Source organism: Microcaecilia unicolor, chromosome 2 (assembly GCF_901765095.1).
Source record: "Microcaecilia unicolor chromosome 2, aMicUni1.1, whole genome shotgun sequence".
Taxonomy (NCBI): Eukaryota; Metazoa; Chordata; class Amphibia; order Gymnophiona; family Siphonopidae; genus Microcaecilia; species Microcaecilia unicolor.
This window is the reverse complement of record NC_044032.1, coordinates 399,807,699-399,828,125: the sequence shown is the minus strand read 5'-3', so window position 1 is coordinate 399,828,125 and position 20,427 is coordinate 399,807,699. Positions and strand designations below refer to the sequence as shown.

Below are 20,427 nucleotides of genomic sequence, written 5' to 3'. Positions count from 1 at the left end.
TTCATTCTCAATTGTATTATTTCCAGTCCATCGCGGTCCTTCTCCAGGATTTTCCTCTGTGAAAACAGAACAAAAGTATCTATTTAGCAAATTTGCTTTTTCTTCATCATTTTCCACATAGCGGTTCGCAGTATCTTTTAGTCTCACAATTCCCTTTTTAGTCATTCTCCTTTCACTAATATACCTGAAGAAAATTTTGTCACCCCTCCTTACATTTCTAGCCATTTGTTCTTCCGCTTGCGCTTTTGCCAGTCGTATCTCTCTCTTGGCTTCTTTCATTTTCATCCAGTAATCCTCCATGTGTTCCTTTTCTTGAGTTTTTCTGTATTTCTGGAACGCCAACTCTTTAGCCTTTATTTTCTCAACCACTTGCTTGGAGAACCATATCGGTTTCCTTTTTCTCTTGCTTTTATTTACTTTCCTTACATAAAGGTCCGTAGCCCTATTTATAGCTTCTTTCAGCCTGGACCACTGTCCTTTCACGTCTCGTATTTCCTCCCAGCCCATCATCTCCTTCACCAGGGTGGAGGACTGGATGTGGGCAACAAGCATTGAGTCTTGAAAAATCTCCCTCCCAAACAAATCCAAACTCCTAGCCTCTCATCCTGGGAGTGCAGAGGCATGAGGCTGAGAACTCCTGGCCCATTTGAGAACTGTTCGACCACCATGGATTGGTGCGGTAATTGTGCCTTCTCAAATCCGTGAGCCTTCTGAATACGACACTGTGTATCCACCTTCTTAGGTGTGACCTGCACTGTGAGGGGAGAGTCCCACTTCTTTAACAGTATATCCTTAAGGATAGGATGCAATGATACTGTAACCCCTTCCTTGGGAGGAGACTTATAGCTCAGGACAACATCTCTGCTTTGGGTTCCTCTTCAGTACCCAACTTAAATGAGATTGCCGCAGCCATCTCCCTCACAAAACTGGTGAAAGAGAGCCTCTGGTGGAGATTTTAGTCTCTCTTGAGGAGGAGAGGGATCAGACAAAATTCCATACGACTCCTCCTCTAAGAAATAATATGGATCGTCATCTGACTCCCATGAGCGGTCTCAATCAGACTCTTCACCATTCTCGGGTGCAGGTGAATGAGTCTGTACCGACCTCAGCCTAGTAGAACAGTGTCCATGCTCTGAGGAACTTTGATGTGCAGCCCTACCTTCAGACTCCAGGGAAGCTTCCTCCCCGGATGTCAAACGTGGTACTGCCTGCCTGGACATCAATATTGACACCTGGCGAGCCGAAGATCTGGGCACGGTACTAGAGTCTCAGAGAGAGCCTGGGGCAGTTCATGCAATGGCACAAGCACCTTCGATGCCAAAGCGGGAGACCCTTGCAGCAAATGTGCTAGCTCCTCTTGGAGAAAGCTGCAGAACCACTCATTGGCAAAGGCATGGTAGCCAGGGTAGAAGCAGCCTGAGAGGATGTTGGTGCCGAACCGGTAGTGGGGACTAGGTCGCTCGGTGACTTGCACACTGGCACCTCTTCCAAGGAGGGGAAGCACTCCTCCTTGCACCAGCGCTTCTTGGGTAATGGAGTACCAATAACCCGGTGATGCTGGCACAGTGTGTCAAGGGAGATCAGTGCTTATGTTTCTTGGGCTTCCCCCAAATCATAGAACCTCGATCCCCCAGTGCTGATGAGGATGACGTTGAATCTGTATGGGTCCTTGGTGTCTGGTCTGATGCTGACTGGTCCCTGGGCCTGCTAACAGTGCCCGGTGTTGACGCAGGTAGAGACCCACTCAATGCTGGTACACTCTCAGTGGATGCTGAAGTCAGAGCAGTCATGGAGGTCGATGCCACCGTCATTTGAAGAGCCAAAAAGATGCTCCATTTCAGTCAGTCGCACACACTGAGTTCTCACCTGCATTTGTATACAGAGATCACAAACAGAGAGGTCATGATCTGGCCTAAAGCACCCAATGCACCAATTACGTGGATCCATGGCAGAAATCATGCGTCTACAGTCAGCGCACCTCTTGCGGCCACTGGAGGTCTTCTGTGACATTGAAAAAAGAATTTTGGCCAAATTAAAACACCTCAAATCTTGCACAGAGTAAAAAGGGACAGTGTTCAAATTGAGGACGGGGCTGCAGCCTAATTAAACAGCCACACGCGAAAATAAAGGAAACTTGAAAGAGCCAAAAAATATCTAAAAAATAGAGGAAATAGGCAAAAACCGAAACTGAATAATAATCATATGAAAAATACCCGCACGAGAAGGCACTTGCAAGAATAAGAAGCACAGTGTGGGAGAGAGAGAAAGCTCTGTGGAAAAACTAAGACTGGAGGACCCCGCGTTCACGCTTTGGGCGGGAAGGCACCAGCGAATGCACGGTGGGACGTTGCTACAACTTTCTACCTTACTAGCTAGTCAGCATCCACACTGGGCTCCTTCGGATGACGTCACCCAGATGTGAGAATAAAGAGGTCTGCTTGTCCTCGAAGAAAAATAAGCATCTTATGTAGTACGTTAATTTTAAAATCAGAACACATTTTCAACCTCATTTAAATATCACACACAAAAAAATGAATGTACAACACCCTCAACCCGTTGATATCCGCTATGCCCAAACCTCCCCCACATTTTGTAGGTTTGTGCAGGTTACCTTTTCTGACCGCAAGACTGGTGGTTTGTGGGTACTGCCTCTTATGAACACACTCAGCACCACTGTTTAGATCATTAAGGGACAGAAGTAGCACTGGTAGCCTTATTTCCTTCCCCAAGCCTGTGCAGCCAACCTTCAAGGTTCAACCAGTCCCAAAAGGTCCTTAGGACATGGGATCAAAACCTGAATCCCCAACGCTATTGGAGTCACGTGATCTAATTCAGCCTGAGCCGCTGGGCCACCTCATGACTTATCTAATGCTACTGTTCATGGTTTTCTTGTGAAGACCACACAATTTGGTGTTAGGATATATGCTATTAAATATGATTTAAAAAAAAAAAAAAAGGTCAGAGTTCTGAAACAACTGCTATTAGTATCAGGATTTTATTTTTATGAATGCAGTACCTCATTGTCATGCAACTATTGAAGCATATCCATAGTATGTGCTGCACATCACAGAACATTCACCCTTGTCCCATGACACTGTCTATTCATTCACACACTGCCTTGAAACTCTGCTAACAATTGCTTTCTCTTTTTCTTCTCTAAAAACAGAGTGTAGAATTATTTCTGTGCTAGTATCTATGGCACAAAAGTATGACGACCCAGCACTTACTTGCCAGCAGATCTGGTGGAATGTACCTTCCTGTCATTCTTTGGAGATGTAATGAGCACGAAGGGCTGCTTCTTGCTGTTCTGCGGGTGAGCAGCTGTGGAGGACGAACGATGGTCATTCTTATTGCTGCTGCTGCTTTCATCACTGCCACTGGATATCCTCATGTCACTGTCACCACTCTCACTAGTGCTGCTGCTCTTGGATTCTCCGTTTGTTTTCTCTGGCTGCCCATAGACTGTAGGAAACTGGCCTTCGAATATGATCTGCATGTTTTCAGAGGCAAGTTTGTTTTTCCTGTTCTTCCGCTTGGAGACATTTGTGGTTATGGTGCTATTTCTTTTGCCGTGGGAACCTGCTAGTGTTGTCCATGTTGCAGATATGCCTATGGTGGTGGTTGTGGTTGCACTGGGAGGCTCTGTTAGAACCAGGGGCTCATCTGTTTGAAAGCAAAATATGGAAGAAATAAAGTAAACAGATTAGTTTTAATGCAGTAACTATTCAGCCTTCCTACTATCATACCATATAAAATTAAAAAGAATATGGGGAACAAAAGTATGACATGACTTTAAGTTTGCTTGTGAAGGATGCCCCTGTGTCCTAAAATCCCACTGCTGGGAGTTCCTTGTGTGTTATAACCAGCAGCCTTGTATCCAGGCAGCAAAAGCAAGTGCATGAGCCTGTTATGTGTATTTTGTGTCCATGATAAGTAGAGAATGACAAAGGGACAAAGTATGTCCCCGTCCCCATGGGTTCTGTCTCCATTCCCACCTCATCCCTGCAGGTTCTGTCTCCGTTCCCATCTCACCCCCATTCTCACAGGTTCTGTCCCCGTCCCATCCCCGTGGGCTCTGTCCTCATCTGCAGAAGATAGAAACCCCTAAAACAATGAAAAACACAACCAATTCGCAAAATTGCTTCACTGACACCTATAAACAACTACTTTCTACCTATTAGTGTGCAGCAATAGACCCCTCTTTCCTCATGACATCACAGCAAACCACTGTGCCACTTGGTTTTGTGTTGGTTTCCCCTGTTATCACCTATGCACAATGAATTGCCCAACAATGCACACTCAAACCTCACCCGCACCCTTCCCCCAACATTCATTTGACTCACTCATTCCCTGCTTTTTACTAGCAGAGGACAATTTACTGAGCAAGCGCCACAAGGCTGAGCTGATAGGCCACACCTGGATGAATTTATACCAGAACTGCTTATCCTGCACCCATTCTGATCTTGTTCTCTGGCTGGCTCCTGAAGTTTCATATCTCTCTAATCTTTCAACAGGGTGGTCCATATGAAGGCGGCTTCTCCCACACTCAGTGTTTATGGACTGTCTTCTTAAACAACAGATGTGCTATCTGTGTAAACTTATTTGCCATCCTAGGTAATTTCATTGTATGTAGAGGAGTTTTGACATCTAGCAGGAGCAAAGCATAAACCCAAATTCACCTCCTCCTGCATCACTATCCCCAGACCCCTGTCAATCTGGTACATTCCACACCACTCACTATGACCAGTCCAAAAAGTGCTTTTCTTCACCTCTCATATCACTCACTGTTGCCATCCTAGTCCTTCTCTCTCTCACACCACTGTGGGCAGCCTTGACAGTAGAGGATTGTATTAGGAAGCAAATGAATGTTAAGGCAGAAGAAGAAGGAGATAATAAAATTCCTTTTTAAGGAAACATAGGTAATTAGAGGAAACCCCCAGGATTAGTCATGTGGCTACATCTATTCAATTTGTCTAAGTGATATACTGGAAGGGGTTAAGGAAAAGTTTGTCTTTTTTGTAGCCCTCTTAATACTAATAAATGTAACTGGGGATGTTTGAAAAATATATACTTCACAGAAAAAGCATTTGCATGGAAACTGGACAATGTTTTTGACACAAGTTTAAAGTTTACTTGTGGAGGAGTAGCCTAGTGGTGGTTAGTGCAGTGGACTTTGATCCTGGGGAACTGAGTTCGATTCCCACTGCAGTTTCTTGTGACTCTGGGCAAGTCACTTAACCCCTCCATGGCCCCTGGTGCAAAATAAGTACCTGAATACATGTACACCGCTTTGAATGTAGTTGCAAAAACCTCAGAAAGGCGGTATATCAAGTCCCATCCCCTCCCAAGTTACAGATTCACTTGGCACATCACAAGAAGCTGGTCAAGGACACTGGTTCTCCAGATAGAGCCTCTCACTATGGAGCAGTGGCGTACCAATGGTGAGACAGTGGAGGCGGTCCACCCCGGGTGTCAGCATGAGGGAGGGGGTGCTCCACTCCCACTGCTCCCGACCCAAAGACCACTGGTGCCACAGTCCCCGCCTGCCTACCCTAAGCTCCCTGCTCTCTTGCCACCCGGCCCCTGCATTTTAAAAACCTCGGAATCAGCGGTGCAGCGCCTCGAGTCTGCCTGCCGCCTGTAAAAGAAGCAGATCGCCTCGTCGTCAGGCCTTCCTTCACTGTGTCCCACCCTCGCGGAAATAGGAAGTTACATCAGAGGAGGGCAGAACACAGTGAGGGAAGGCCCGACGACGAGGTGATCTCTCTGCTTCTTTCATAATCACAGGCAGACAGCAGACACGGGAGGTCGGGAGGATGTAGAAGGGGGTGTCAGACATCGGGGACAGGGTCGGGTGTGCATCAAGACAGTAACCAATGCACAAAGGGGGGGGGGGGGTCTGTGCATCTTATTTGCATGCGATCCCCTTTGTGCATTGCTCTCTTTGCGACTGGCTAAATTTTACCAAGGGAGCTATATTTTACGGCTGCCTTTGTGCATCAAGCCCTCAGAAAGCAAAATCAGAAAAGATGGTGATGCATAGAATAGACTCTGACAGAACTGAAGGACACACAAATACTACGAGAATTCAAGAAAGCATGGTTAAGCACAAAAGACCCCTAGCAGTGAAATGCAAAGGAAAATCAGCTAGGGTCTATGGAACTGTACCAGAAATTAAACTGAGCAGATTAGATGGGCCTAGTGGTCCTTATTTACTGTCATACTCAATGATAGTGATAGAAACAGAATTGGAAGGTGACGGCATTTCAACCATCCTGCTCTTCATAACAAGGAGAGAGATGATAAATGTAAAGTAAAGGGCAGATAAAAGTTAGCACAACTAGGAATCTCTTGTAGACCGTGCGACAGACTACAACTTCTCAGAAACCAACAGGTTTTGTTCTATCAATTTGGGAGTGGCCATTAGCTGTCGAGCAAGATCATGGGGATATGAGGCTGAATGTTCAGGAAACAGCCTCACTAGTTTCAATAATTGTTCAATTATTTCAAAATTTGTTAATATGATGAAAAGACTGGGGGTGGGGGGAAAAAGATGAATTATAGGATTTTTTAGGCTCATCGCTTGAGGATACTAGGGACTTAACGAGAAAGACAACAAAAAAGCTGACCTTGATGAGGGGTAATATCCTATAAACTACCTAGTTGGGATATATCTTGACACTATGGGCAGGAAATTAAAAAAAAATATGTAACAAATCTTATTCCTTTCAAAGTTCTATAGACCACACTTAAAATTGTTACCATATATGTTGATTTAGTTTGTGACTGACTTAATATGCTTATTTGCAGAACTTTGAAAGCAAAGGGACTACTCTCCCACTTACCTGAGTGAATAGATTTAACTAGTTCTTGATTAGAAATAAACAGTAAGGTGAAATCAACACAAATATTTAAAAAACCCAAAAAACTCTTAATATCTCTGAATTGTCACCACATATAGCAATTGTGGAGAAATTAAGCCTAGACGGAGGCCGGCACCTGGCAGCAGTGGTTCGGGGACGGTGCTGGCGGCTGACTAAGAAGTTTGTTTGGTGGGAAGGAGGTCTTTGGCTGGCGGGACTTGAGGATCCCTGCCAGCCACACTAAGGGAGATGAAATTTTGAGTAGGCCCGAGTCCAAATTGGGCAGGCCCCAACCTACCCATGGAGCTACACCACTGGAGTGCAGCATTCAATATAATGTATAAAAAGATTTTACAAATTAAAAATTAATTACTTAAGGCACTTTAAGGACTGTGGAATTTTGTTTTAGGACCTATGAGAGCTAAATATATGGAATTAGGGTACACTCTGATTCCTATGGAGTGCCGAGGTCCTTTTTCTCCACAATTGCTGTGTGTGGTGACAATTCACAGATATTAAGGTGGGTTTAAAAAAATATCTGTGAGGAATATAGATATGCCATTGCCTCCCCAAGACCCAGGTTGTTCTTAAGAAGAGAAACACCAGGGGGAAATGCCAAAAAGGAGCTGTCCACAGAGAGACCAGTGAAATCCTCACTCAGCCAGCAGGTGTCACCAGAAGTACTACTACTACTATTTAACATTTCTAGAGCGCTACAAAGTGTACGCAGCGCTGTACAAACACAGAAGAAAGACAGTCCCTGCTCAAAGAGCTTACAATCTAATGGACAAAAAGTAAAGCATTTAAATTTAAAATATTTAAGCAGTCAAGCACAAGAGAACAGTCACAGAAGGACTGAAGATGTTGAAGGGTGGTCAGTGTGATTAGGTGTAACTCTGGTTGGAGTAGTGGGTGATAGAAGAATAGAAATGGGTGATGTAAAAGTAATGAGTGGGTTGATAGGGAGGTTATATAAGACATGTCACTCTAGGGGTAGGTGGGTAGAGGGGTAGGGTGGGCGGGACTAAGTCTAAAGCAGGAGAAGATATTCTCTGCAGCCTATCTGTGAGATGGAAAATGCTCTCTGAAGCTGCTGCTATAAGTTGTTAGTTATATATGGCCAATGTAAAAATAAGAAAAAATGATGACACCACCACCACTGTGGACACAGAAAGTGATTTATGAATATCCAGGTGTTTTGCCTACTGTTCATATTGGAAATCTTCTGAAAACCTCTTGCATCTCAACGAACATATATGCACTTACGTGGATGTTTAATTATTAAATGCAATAAATGTGTCCCTAAGAGAAAACCACCACCAGCAGTTCAAACTACTGGTAATACTGCTCCCATTTTAAAGCAGAAATGACAGCGGTATTGGTGGGAGGCAGGTACCACCTCAAACAGCTTGCCCCAACCACTGGCTGCCAATACCATATGACAACTTATAAATGAGACATTTCACACAGCATGGACGTAATTTTAAGGTCATTCCTGCAGATATGTGGCTACTAATATGCAAAAATGACCTTTATAAAATTCTGTCATAGAAGCACACAGCATGACATGATAGTTTGTACTTTACTAGTGGACATGCACAGGGGCAGAGTTCAGGGATGTAGATTCTAAAATACCCTCTTCTTCACACGCATGCATTAAGTGCATGCTTTCATTTACACCCATTCTCAAGCAGGTATAAGTGATCACACCTACATTCAAAGGATGTTAGCTTTTAATACAATACTAGTGTATGTGGCAGACAAGTAGGTGCCTAATTGTTTTTAAAAAATAGTGCCTATAACAATGTGTCTGTAGGCAACTACCCATGTTGCCCAGTTATAAAACGTCCTTCCATGTGTCGACATTTAGAGCGGCGCTGCAACATGTAGGGGAGCAGTTAGCACCATATAGCATCTGGTGTTCTCTTTGTTACATAGATAGGGACCTTGGTTTCATGTTTTATATTTTTCCTGAGCATTTATTAGTGTTTTATTATAATAAGAGGGAGAAAATTAAGACATATATATGTACATACATACATATTTTACTACCTATCTACTATAATAAAACGCAGCCTCAACGTTCTGAGGACACTGACGTCACTGAAGTCACTCACACACCGGTTCGTGGTTTCATGGTGGTGAAGCCACACAACATCTTCATGCCCCGCCCTCGCATCCCACGTGATGACGTCGAGGGCGCAAGACGAAAACAAGGCTAATTAACGCACGGGGAGCAGTAGGGAAACACGCGGAGCTTGTTTCCCTACTCCGCCCCTTCCAAAAAATCCCAGCCGCCCAGGACGTCCACATCAACCCGGCCCCTTTCCCCACATAGCCCCGCCCCTTAGAAGTTACCGCCCCACCCACGGTACCACACTCACCCTCAGCAACGTCCCTCCCCCCCGTCACCTCCCCTCCCCTTCCCTTCCGCCTGTCTCCCTGGTGGTCTAGAGGTACCTGTTTGGTGGGGGCAGGAAAGAAAGAGCCCCCTCTTTCCTGCCCGTAGCGGTGGTGGTAGCATCCTTGCTACATCGTGTGGGAGTCCGGCTCTCGGTGTTTCAAAATGGCCGCCGAGAGTTCAAGCTGCATCGCGAGACTTCAACTCTCGGCGGCCATTTTGAAACGCCGAGAGCCGGACTCCCACACGATGTAGCAAGGATACTACCACCACTGCTACGGGCAGGAAAGAGGGGGGCTCTTTCTTTCCTGCCCCCACCGAACAGGTACCTCTAGACCACCAGGGAGACACGCGTAAGGGGAGGGGAAGGGAGTCCCCTGCCCGCTAGTGCCCGTTTCATCGCCGCCACAAACGGGCCATTTTTACTAGTATCTATATATATAATCTACACACACACACACACACACACATAAATGCAAGTGTACATATGATTGTATGTACATAACCTATATATCTATATTAAACACTTCAGTAAAAAAGACACAATGTCGAGCAAAGGGAAGATTGTTATGATCCCAACAATCTTTCCTCTGCTCAATTAGGATCCTACATCTTACGAGCCATATTTCAAAATCATTGACAAGGTTTGATTTTATTAAAATGTCATGACCTTTTCTGCCAGCATCTCCCCTCCCACCCAAACCTGTCACCAGTTTTCTCCCTCATCAGCATTTCCCCTTTATCTTCTTCCACTCTCCTTCCTCTCGTCTGGTGTCTCCCCTCTTTCCTTTCCTCCATATCTCCTGTCTTCCTTCTGCATCCATTTTTCCTCCTTGCTCTGCATATGAATTTTCAATGTATCACCTGCTTGTCCAAATAATTGCTCAAGGTGAGTTACGTTCAGGTACACACAAGTTATTTCTATGCTCCAATTAGCAAACAAGCTAAGCTGTACCTGAGATCACGGAGGGTAAAGTGACTTGCCCAGGCTCACCAAGAACGTCAGTAAGAGACGTGGGATTTTAGCCCTGCTTTCCCGGTTCATTAATCATAAATTTATTCCTCTGCTCTGAGTCTGATGTTAACACAGCATCTATTTTAAGCCTGTTTTATAAAGGCAACCTAGGCACTTATTTGCCTTTATAATAGGCACCCAGAACCAGCTCCAAATAAGGATAAATTCCAATGCACACATTTACATCTGCTCTGAAGTTGGTGTAAATATGTGTGTGTACCCAAGAACTTTATAATATAAACTTACATATTGCAACTCGGCCTCTGCACCATCCAAACTACACCCCAGGAATGCCTCTATGATGATCACGTAAAAATGGGCATACATACTTTTACACGCATATATGAATGCACAAATTTTATAAAAGCTCTTTTCTGCATGTATAAGCAGTATTACATGGAGTTCAACCTTTATAACATTTACCCCCCCCCCCCCCCCACCCATGCCATCTTCTCTTCTTCCTTCCTCACAGCAGGCTTTCAGCCCAGAGACCCTTTACCTAGAGGCTTCTCTCCTCCTAATAGTGGCAGATCAGCACAGCACACCCTCCTCTGACTTGTACAGCATTCTCCTGTCATTCTTTCTACCTGTTGCCTAGTGTTAACGGGTAACAAGTACGGAAGGCTTTTTAATTTCTTAGTGGAAGTAGGAATGCTTCTTCAATACCCAAGATGCAGGACTTGCTTGGTCTTGGGTTGGGGCAGAGGAAAGTTAGAGAAGTTACCCTACCAATTTCTGAAACCTCTGCCTCTACCTAATCAGATACTTAGGTACCAAGGCAGAGTGTGTGCTGCCACTATTGTCAGAGGCTGCATGAAGACTAAAGAACAATGACTGTTGTATTATTATTATTAATAGTAAAAAAGGCCCGTTTCCGAAACCAATGAAACGGGCGCTAGCATGTGGTTTTTTTTTTGTGTGTGTGTGTATGTGTCACAGAGTTATTTTGTGTGTGTGTATGCATGTGTGTGTGTGTGAGTGTGTGAGGGTGCGGTGTGTGTGCAGGTTGTTGATGTGTGTCTTTTTTTGTTTTTTGCTTGGGGGTTGGGGGATGTGCTGTGCTGTGCTGGCAAAGTGGGTTGGATTGGTGTGTGGCTTTGAGGGTGTGTTTCTGTTGTATTGTGTGTGTGTGGTTTTGTCTGTCAAGGAGGTTTGTGGAGGGGGGTCTTTCTGTTGGTGAAATGTAATGTGGTTGTAGGGGGGTTAGCCTTTGTTGAGTGTTGTTTTTTTTTTTTCCATGTTTTTTTTTGTGTTGTGCTGAGGCAGCAGTGTTGTTTTAGATGGGCGGAAGGTAGAGAAGCACGTTCTTTGTCTGTCGGTATTTTTTGGCCGTTTCAGGGCTGCTGTAGGGGAATGCTGGAAGAGAAATGTGCTGTTGGAAGCAGCGCCATCTTTTTCCATTGGGCTGGGGTTCTGGGAATCCTGGAGGTGGGTGACGGCTTGCCTGAGGACGGGGATGGTTGTTTTAAGTTGGCTGAAGGGAGAAGAGCACGGTCTCGGGCCGTCGGGGGGTGATCCGGTATGTTTGGTCCATTTCAGGCCGGCTGAAGGGGAATGCTGGAACATTTATGCGCTGCAGGAATCAGCGCCGTCTTTTTCCGGGTGCTCGGGGAATCCCCGAGGTGGGAGACAGCTTGCCTGAGGCTGGGGATGGTTGGGCACGTCCTTGGCCGCTTCGGCAAAAGGGGAAGAGGAAGGGGGTGGGGAGTTACCTGCAGCCTCCTGAGAAACCATGTATTCTTTGTTTGTTTTGTATTATTAGTTTGCATTTCTGTTGAAGAAAGAGTGGATGCCTTTCGAATGATGGAGGTGGTGCGTTGGTGTGCGGTTGTTTCGTTAGTTTGGCAGCCAGTCTCCAGCGATTCCTAGGCAGGGAAGGAGTACTCCTCCCCCTTCCTTGGTCGCTGTTTGCTGCTGGCTGGGTAGCAGGTAATCCTTCCAGCTGGGCCGCAGCTTGTCCTGTTCGCCCACGTCCCAGATGGTGACGGGCACGTTGTTTTCTGGCTCCTCTGACTCCATGTCAAGCAATTCCAAATACAGTCTGTGCTATAGGCCCTCTGGCACTCTTCAGTACTGGCATTAGGCATTTAAAAATTTCTCCCCCCCCCCCCCCCGGTCTATTTTTGCACATACCCACAGCAGGAATATTCTTCTCTCGTTCCAGCGGTGGTTCTGTGCTCTCCGTGCTGCACAGATAATGAGCCATTCTGCTGGGGAATGCTCCTCCCTTATTGTCACGTAGTTTCCTCTGATTGGTCCATCTTACGTTGCTTAGTGTTGCCTGGGAACGGTGTTGTGATGGTCCTTTGTGTTTCAGAATGTTGAGGGTGTTTTTTCTGATTGGTCCGTCATGCAAGGGCGGGGCAGAGAGACATGGTCAGTGTTGTGACTTCACCACCATGAATCCATGAACCCTTCAGTGAGTGACTGAGTGACTTCAGAACGTTGTCTTCAGAACGTTGAGGGTGAGTTTTATTATAGTAGATTATTTTTGCATGTGTTTACGAGCAGTCAAGCATCTAGACATGGGAATAGGTCACAGCCGGCAGATGGATTCAGTATAAAGCAGCAGAAGGAATCTTAAATTCCACTACTTCTGGAAAGTCTTGGAATTCATTTAAGCAGGTCTCGGGGAATCTGTTTCAGTGAGGTTCCTAGAAATGTTGCATTAAATTGTTCTGGGGCTACTCCCTCTAATGACCTAAAATCTGTTTATAATCCATTTTGACCTTTGCAAAATTCTAGGAATTTATGGGTGAAAATCAGTATAAACTAATAATGAGGGACATATGTATATAACAGTGGTAGGACTTGATTACTGGAGGAAAAATATTTACTTTAAGGAAGGATATTCAGTGGAAACAGTTACAACAAGGGTGACAAAAGAAAGGGCACCTTTATTAAACCATGCAAGACTCGACACAAGTTGTGTTTCGGCCCGCAAAGGCCTTCCTCAGGAGTCTTATGTAGGATGTGTGCTGATGTATATCTGAACCCAATATGTAATAAATGCTATATAAAATCTTGCTGTTGAAATAGAGAGAAACATAAATCGCATGAGCTCACTGAAAATCATTGTGCATGTGGTAAATTTTGAGGAGAATTTCTTACAGGATCATGCATTCAAATTGGAAGTTATTTTCTATAGAAGATACATTGATGATGTATTTTTACTCTGGAAAGGAACAGAAACCAGATTGCAAGAATTCTACGAATGGCTCAACACATATGATAAACACTTACACTTCAAAATGCAATTTGACCATAAATAGATTCCTTTTCTGGACATACTCATCACAAAGGCAGAATACTATTTTGTCACAAATGTCTATAGAAAGCCAACAGATAGAAATACATATCTACATTTCAACAGCTTCCACAATCCGCAGTCTAAAAACGTAATTTGCCATATTCACAATTTCTCCATCTACGGCGTTTATGTACAAATTTTGAAGACTTTCAATCACAAGCAGCTTTGATGGGATCGCGGTTCCAAAAGAGAGGATACCCCATTTCCTGTATAGATAAATGTCTCTTAAAAGCTATTGCACAAGATAGAAGAACACTATTGGAACCAAAAGAGTCAAAATACTCTAGACATTGTATGTACAATGATTTTCAGTGCGCTCAAAAGGTTTATGTTTCTCGCTATTTCAACAGCAAGATTTTATATAGCATTTGTTACATATTGGGTTCAGATATACATCAGCACACAACCTACATAAGACTCCTGAGAAAGTCCTTTGTGGGCCGAAACATGACTCATGTCGAGTCTTGGATGGTTAATAAAGGTGATAATTGTGACATCATCTGCTGCCCTTTCTTCTGTCACCCTTGTTGGGACTGTTTCATCTGTTTAACCACAAGGGTTATTGTTCTTCTGTTGCCCTGCCAGGATATTCAGTGGGCCAGTGTCTGATTAGAGTTATCTGGATATTCTACAGATTTAACGACGTAAATTCGATTCCTGAATATACCTGGTTAAAGTTATCTGGAGACATTAGGCATATATTTAACCATTTCAGAACCACAATGATTTGTGTGGATCTGGGAAGCAAATGCAGCGTTGGCTGTAAGTGGCAGGCAGGGAATTCTTAACTTGAGAACTAGATCTAGAAAAGCATTTGCATCTAGTTTACCATAATACGTCTGTTCACCGCCAACTTACGCCCTCAATCAAAAGCCAGTGCACTAACCCACAGTACCACTTGTCTTTTCACAAAGACACATTAGCTCTGATTTCCTGGAGATTTCACCAGGCCCTGCAGCCAGGACTATAGAGGTGAGGATAGACATGGAGTACTGAGATGTGCTGAACACTTTTAGACATGAAGTACAGTTAGCAAGCTCTTCAAGTTATTTTTATTCCTTGACTGCACAGTCATCTTACTCCATATAAATAAACTGGGGATCTTAGGCAGGGAAGGACAGGAATACTGATCTACAAAGCATGTGGCTCAAACAAAACTGAGCACTCCTAAATCTTCTCTTGCACCCAGACTCCCTGTCCGACCGCTGACCTTAAAGTGCTTCCTTATCAGATCACTGGCTCCCCTATTCAGGAATGTTGCAACAGTTATTTTCCTGTTAAAAAAATAGTCAGCTGTCACAGTGGAAATATCTTACCCCTTAAGTACACAGAACCACAATTCCCAAACAGGATCCAATTAGAAAACAAAAAAGAAAGAAAAGAAATGAAAAAAAGGTACCCATGCAGAAACCCAGCACCCTTGTTTCTTGTATCACCCAATTATTAATTTTGGCTCTTTGTATTCCATTGTATCTTGTTAACTTTATAAACATGCACTAAAAATAATATTTGAAACAAAAAAAACAACAACAAAAAAACCCAGCACACCGATGCTATTGTCTGCACACAAATACTTTCAAACTGTGAAGTGCAAAAAGGAAAAGGAAAAGTTACCTTCAAGTTTCTGCTTTTCCTTCTCCTGTGCTGCCTGCAATTCAAAATTCTCTTTGTTTTTTGCCTCAATTTCTTCCAGCTTTCTTCTTTGTTCTTCTTTTTTCTTGCGCCTTTTCTCCTTTCTCTTCTCTCTCTTGGCAGCCAGTGCTAGCCTTCGGCTCTCTTCCCTTAGCTGCAAAGCACAAACGGTTGAGGTTTTCTTGTTTGTTTTTTTGCTTTTTTTGTCCTTAAGTTGCCATATCACCAGAAATCTCAGAAACAGGTACAGAAGTAGTCAAGTGCCATCACAGAAACGTACAAGTTTTTAAAAAATGTGCTTTAACCCATTAATATGATTATATCAATAATACTGTGCCTCATCACAACCCACATCAGCCTTCCAAAACATTTTAACAGATTTGTGCAACAACCACCATGGAAAGCTCTAGGGATAAAAGTAGCATCCGTCTCACAAAGTCAGACTCTGAGGCATCAGTTAAATCAAGTAGTATTTGCAAATCTGTGAGAATTTAGTTAGCAGTTAAAACCAGTGGCATAGCCATGGGGGGGCCTTGGGGGCCTGGCCCCCCTCCCACTTTGGGCTCAGGCCCTGTCCAAAACTGCAGCACCCCTTTAAATGGCTGGCAGGGATGTCGAAGCCCTACCAGAAAAATAAATACAGTTCCCAAGCCACTCCCCTCCTCCTTGCACTGCTTCTTTAATGCAGAAGTTGGTGGTGTGCATCCTGTTGCCAGCGCCAGGACTTCTCACGTATGCTCAGTTTGTGCAAGAACCGACCATGCTAGAAGCATGCCGTCGATTTCTGCATTAAAGAAGCAGTGCAAGGAGGAAGAGTGGCTTGGGAACTGTATTTCTTTGGCTGATGGAGCCTCGGCATTCTCACCAACAAAGGTATACTTAGCACACAAACCCGGGGGGGGCGGGGGGGGGGGGGGGAAGAGGAAGTGTAATGTGCTAACACCCCCCCCCCCCCCCCCGGTTTGTGTGCTAAATATACCTTTGTTGGTGAGAATGCCGAGGCTCCATCAGCCAAAGAAATACAGTTCCCAAGCCACTCTTCCTCCTTGCTGGCTACGTCCCTGGTTAAAACCACTGAACCTTCCCCTTAGTCATTGCTTTTCCAGTTTAATTACCAAGCAAACATTATCACTGAGGCTTAAAGCAGTAGAATATCGCTGCACATACATCTTTAGACAGAGGATAAAAGGGGCGAAGAGAGTTGGGATGGTCAGAGATGACTTGTGCACATTAATTAAGTACCAATTTGGAGAATAAGAAGGCAAGGTGATCTTATTAAAAATAATAATAATAATAAAAATATAAAAGAATCACAAAATTACTAACGCCTTCTAATTCGAAAGTACCTTATGCAATTAACACAGGAATTACTATGCACTAACAATTAATGCAGCGGCTTGACACTTGGAGGTAATTCTATAAGGAGCCACAAAGTCTTAGGCAGCAAGGAGGCGCAAAAATGGAGGCATTTTAATAATTTGCACGCATAAATGACCTCTAATAGAATTCCAACATAATTTGATGGCACATACATTGCTGATAGGTGGGCACATAAGTGTGGGCAGAGCATATATTTAACTGCCTAAATAATAGAATCCTATAAAGAATGAATGTTTTAGCTCACAACTAGGCATGAGCATACTTTAAGTGATCGTGCCTTAAATGTAAGCATATCTTTGACCACTGACACTAGCATTCTATTTAAAAAAGTACCATTCTTATCTGATGACTGCTGCCGCTACATGATTTACAGATAACGCTGATGGATTAGAACCAAGGTGGTTGAGGTTAGAGAGGGTTCTAGTGAGTCTCTTTCCTTTAAGTAGGTTGGCCACACCTCAAGCTCAAAAAGTTGTGCCTCATTTTCCAATAATGCTTGCTACATCAAAAGTACTACGGTGTATGGCCAAATTATCTTGGCTTGATATGAGGTTTATTTCCCTATGGTTCAATCCTGACATAAGGATACAAGATAAAATGTTTAGTTGGGGTGAATGGCAGGATAGGGGTATTTGCTATATACACCAGCTTGTGCACGGTGGTAAATTTAACCCATTTGAAGCACTTAGTAGGGTTTATATTTTACAGCATAAACATTAATCAGTGGCTGCAACTGAGGAACTGTTTACAATGTTTGGTCACCGAGCCCAATCGCTGAGTCAAGTGATTTTTGTGTTGCTCTTGTAGATTCACCTAAGAAGGCATCAACTGTATATAAGAGGGCAAAACTTGGTTGCAGACAGACAATTGATGCTCTTAAGAGGAGTACAATTTGGGGGGGGGGGGGGGGCAGATTTCTGAGACACAATGGAAAGCTTTTTGGACTAGAGTCTGTAGGCCATCATTGTTGATAGCGGTCACTCAGTCTTTATATTATGTAGCCCATCAGGCTTTGTGGACCCATTCAAAAGTTGCAAACTGACTGTTGTTGATGGTTCTAATAAATGTTGGTCTTAATGCATCTGCTATGAGTACTTTGTCTCATATGGTTGTATGCTTGAGTGAATTTGAAGCAGTTTCGGGGTGCAGCATGCGAGCAAATTACTACAGTGTTGGTAATTCAGTTTGATTTGAGCTATAAAATAGTTATTTGGGGGTAAGCTACTTTATCTCATCTAATGAGAGGGCTACATTGTTTGATGTACTTATGGCTATAGCAATACAGACCATATTGCCTGAGTGGAAGGATAATACTGCTTTGTCCATGAATGTTTGATGGAATGTTGTATGTCTCACTGGAAATTTTGAGGAAACTGCTACAATTAAAAGACAGAGCTTCTCAATGTTTAAAAAAGTTTAAGCCCCTTTTAGATTTGTATTGTTAAAATGCTAAAGGTATGATTTTGAATGGAATCTCGGCTTATTTGTAATATAGGACAATGTAATGTGCTTATATAATCCCGTGTCGTTGAGAGGTTGTATTGTTTATGTTTTCTTTGTTAATAAAGAGGTTGAAAAAGAAATAAAAAGTAGGCACTTAAATTTCTTTACAGAATAGGCTTCAAATAAGTGCCATGAACAGCACTTTTAGTAGGTGTCCTGTTATAGAACTGCCCTCTTATTGTGCATTAATTCCTGTGTCAATTGACAAACGCTGAATGAGATTGGGGATTTTCAGCTTACAATTAATATGCAGCAGATAACATGAAGCAGTTAATGACACCCTCGTTCGGTGGTGTTTAGTGAATCTGTGTTATCTGTATTGTGGTTAATACGTATTAATGTACCATTCTATATTAACTATTTATTTATGGCATTTATATCTCACATAATCCCAAACAGGTCCGTGTTCTATGTGGCTTACAATGAACAGAAAAACATTCGATAACCACTTCAAGTTACATAGAACAAACAGAATCGAAACCGGATAATTTCAATTTTACAGATAATTTAAATGAAAAACATTGTAACAAGAAGAATACTGTGAATCATGAATATTACAACCTGTAGATTAGGAAGTGGACTGGTTACTTCCATCACTGATGAACGACCTTACCAAATACGTTTTTAGCAGTTTACGAAATATGGAATATTCAGTTGTATGAAATAATTGTTCGGGCAGGGAATGCCATCTTTTAGTATATTGATATGAGAATCCAGTTGTGTGAATTGTTTTGTATTTAATTTTATTACATTGTGGAAAGCGTAAAACAAGGAAATCTCTAGAAGATGGTAAAATTATGTATAATCATACCTGATAATTTTCTTTCCATTAATCATAGCTGATCAATCCATAGACTGGTGGGTTGTGTCCATCTACCAGCAGGTGGAGATAGAGAGCAAACTTTTGCCTCCCTATATGTGGTCATGTGCTGCCGGAAACTCCTCAGTATGTCGATATCAAAGCTCCATCCGCAGGACTCAGCACTTAGAGAATTACACCCACGAAGGGACACTCTGCCCAGCTCACCACCGCCGAAACGGGGGAGGGGAATTAACCCAGCTCATCCCCACACAAGTGGGGGAGGGGAATCCGTCCAGCTCATCCCCGCGGAGCGGGGGAGGGACACCACACCCGCCGATGCGGGGGGATCTGGCTTATCCTGCAACCGCAACCGCGGGAGGAGCTGACTGACCCTAACACCGCCGAAGCGGGAGGGGTACAAAGCTGCCCTACAGCCGCACGAAGCGGGAGGGAGTGCCGGCAGAATTTTAAGTCTCAATCCAGCCCCGTAAAACGGAGGGGAGAGGAATGCAGCAGCTCACTGTAACACAAACTCGTCTTAACTCTTGAAGAATCCAAGTGAAAAAACTTGAACACGAAGTCTTTCTGCAGTAACTGAAGACTAAACTTGAACCTGAAATGCAACCAGAATAAAAACAGTACAGATATCTGGGAGGGGCTATGGATTGATCAGCTATGATTAATGGAAAGAAAATTATCAGGTATGATTATACATAATTTTACCTTCCCATATCATCAAGCTGATCAATCCATAGACTGGTGGGATGTACCGAAGCAGTACTCACCCAGGGCGGGACATTGAAATCCCTGACCTCAACACTGAAGCTCCAAACCGGGCCTCCGCCCGTGCAGCCACAGTCAAACGGTAATGCTTGGCGAATGTATGAGCCGAAGCCCAAGTTGCCGCCTTGCATATCTCTTCCAAGGAGACGGATCCGGCCTCTGCCATCGAGGCCGCCTGAGCTCTCGTGGAGTGAGCCTTCAGCTGGATAGGCGGCACCTTCCCCGCGGCCACATAAGCCGCTGCAATGGCTTCCTTGACCCATCTTGCCACTGTAGGCTTAGCAGCCTGCAGACCCTTACGAGGACCTGCAAACAGGACAAACAGATGATCCGATTTCCGGAAATCATTGGTCACTTCCAAGTATCTGATGATGACTCGTCTCACATCCAGATATTTAAGAGCAGAGTACTCCTCTGGGTAGTCCTCCCTACGAAAGGAAGGGAGACAGAGCTGCTGATTCACATGGAAGCGAGAAACAATCTTGGGCAGGAAGGAAGGCACTGTGCGAATAGTCACTCCTGCCTCAGTGAACTGCAGAAAAGGCTCTCGACATGAGAGCGCCTGGAGCTCGGAAACTCTTCTGGCTGAAGTGATAGCCACCAAAAAGACTGCTTTCAACGTCAGGTCTTTCAGAGATGCCCTCGACAAGGGTTCAAAAGGCGGCTTCTGCAATGCTCTTAGTACCAGGTTGAGATTCCACACAGGCACCACTGAGTGCAGAGGAGGGCGCGGGTGAT

The 20,427-nt window shown here is 44.0% G+C and overlaps 1 protein-coding gene across 3 annotated transcripts in view; it reads right to left on the bottom strand.

Moving 5' to 3' along the window:
• The window catches only part of ANKRD17 (ankyrin repeat domain 17), a 374,674-nt gene that overhangs the window by 78,636 nt on the left and 275,611 nt on the right, over positions 1-20,427 (bottom strand). For all 3 annotated transcript variants that reach the window (XM_030190627.1, XM_030190626.1, XM_030190628.1), the window contains 2 exons: positions 15,204-15,375; positions 3,228-3,663 (listed from right to left, as the gene is read on the bottom strand). In XM_030190627.1, the coding sequence (XP_030046487.1) occupies positions 3,228-3,663; positions 15,204-15,375 (608 nt within the window). The remainder of the gene's footprint in view (positions 1-3,227; positions 3,664-15,203; positions 15,376-20,427) is intronic.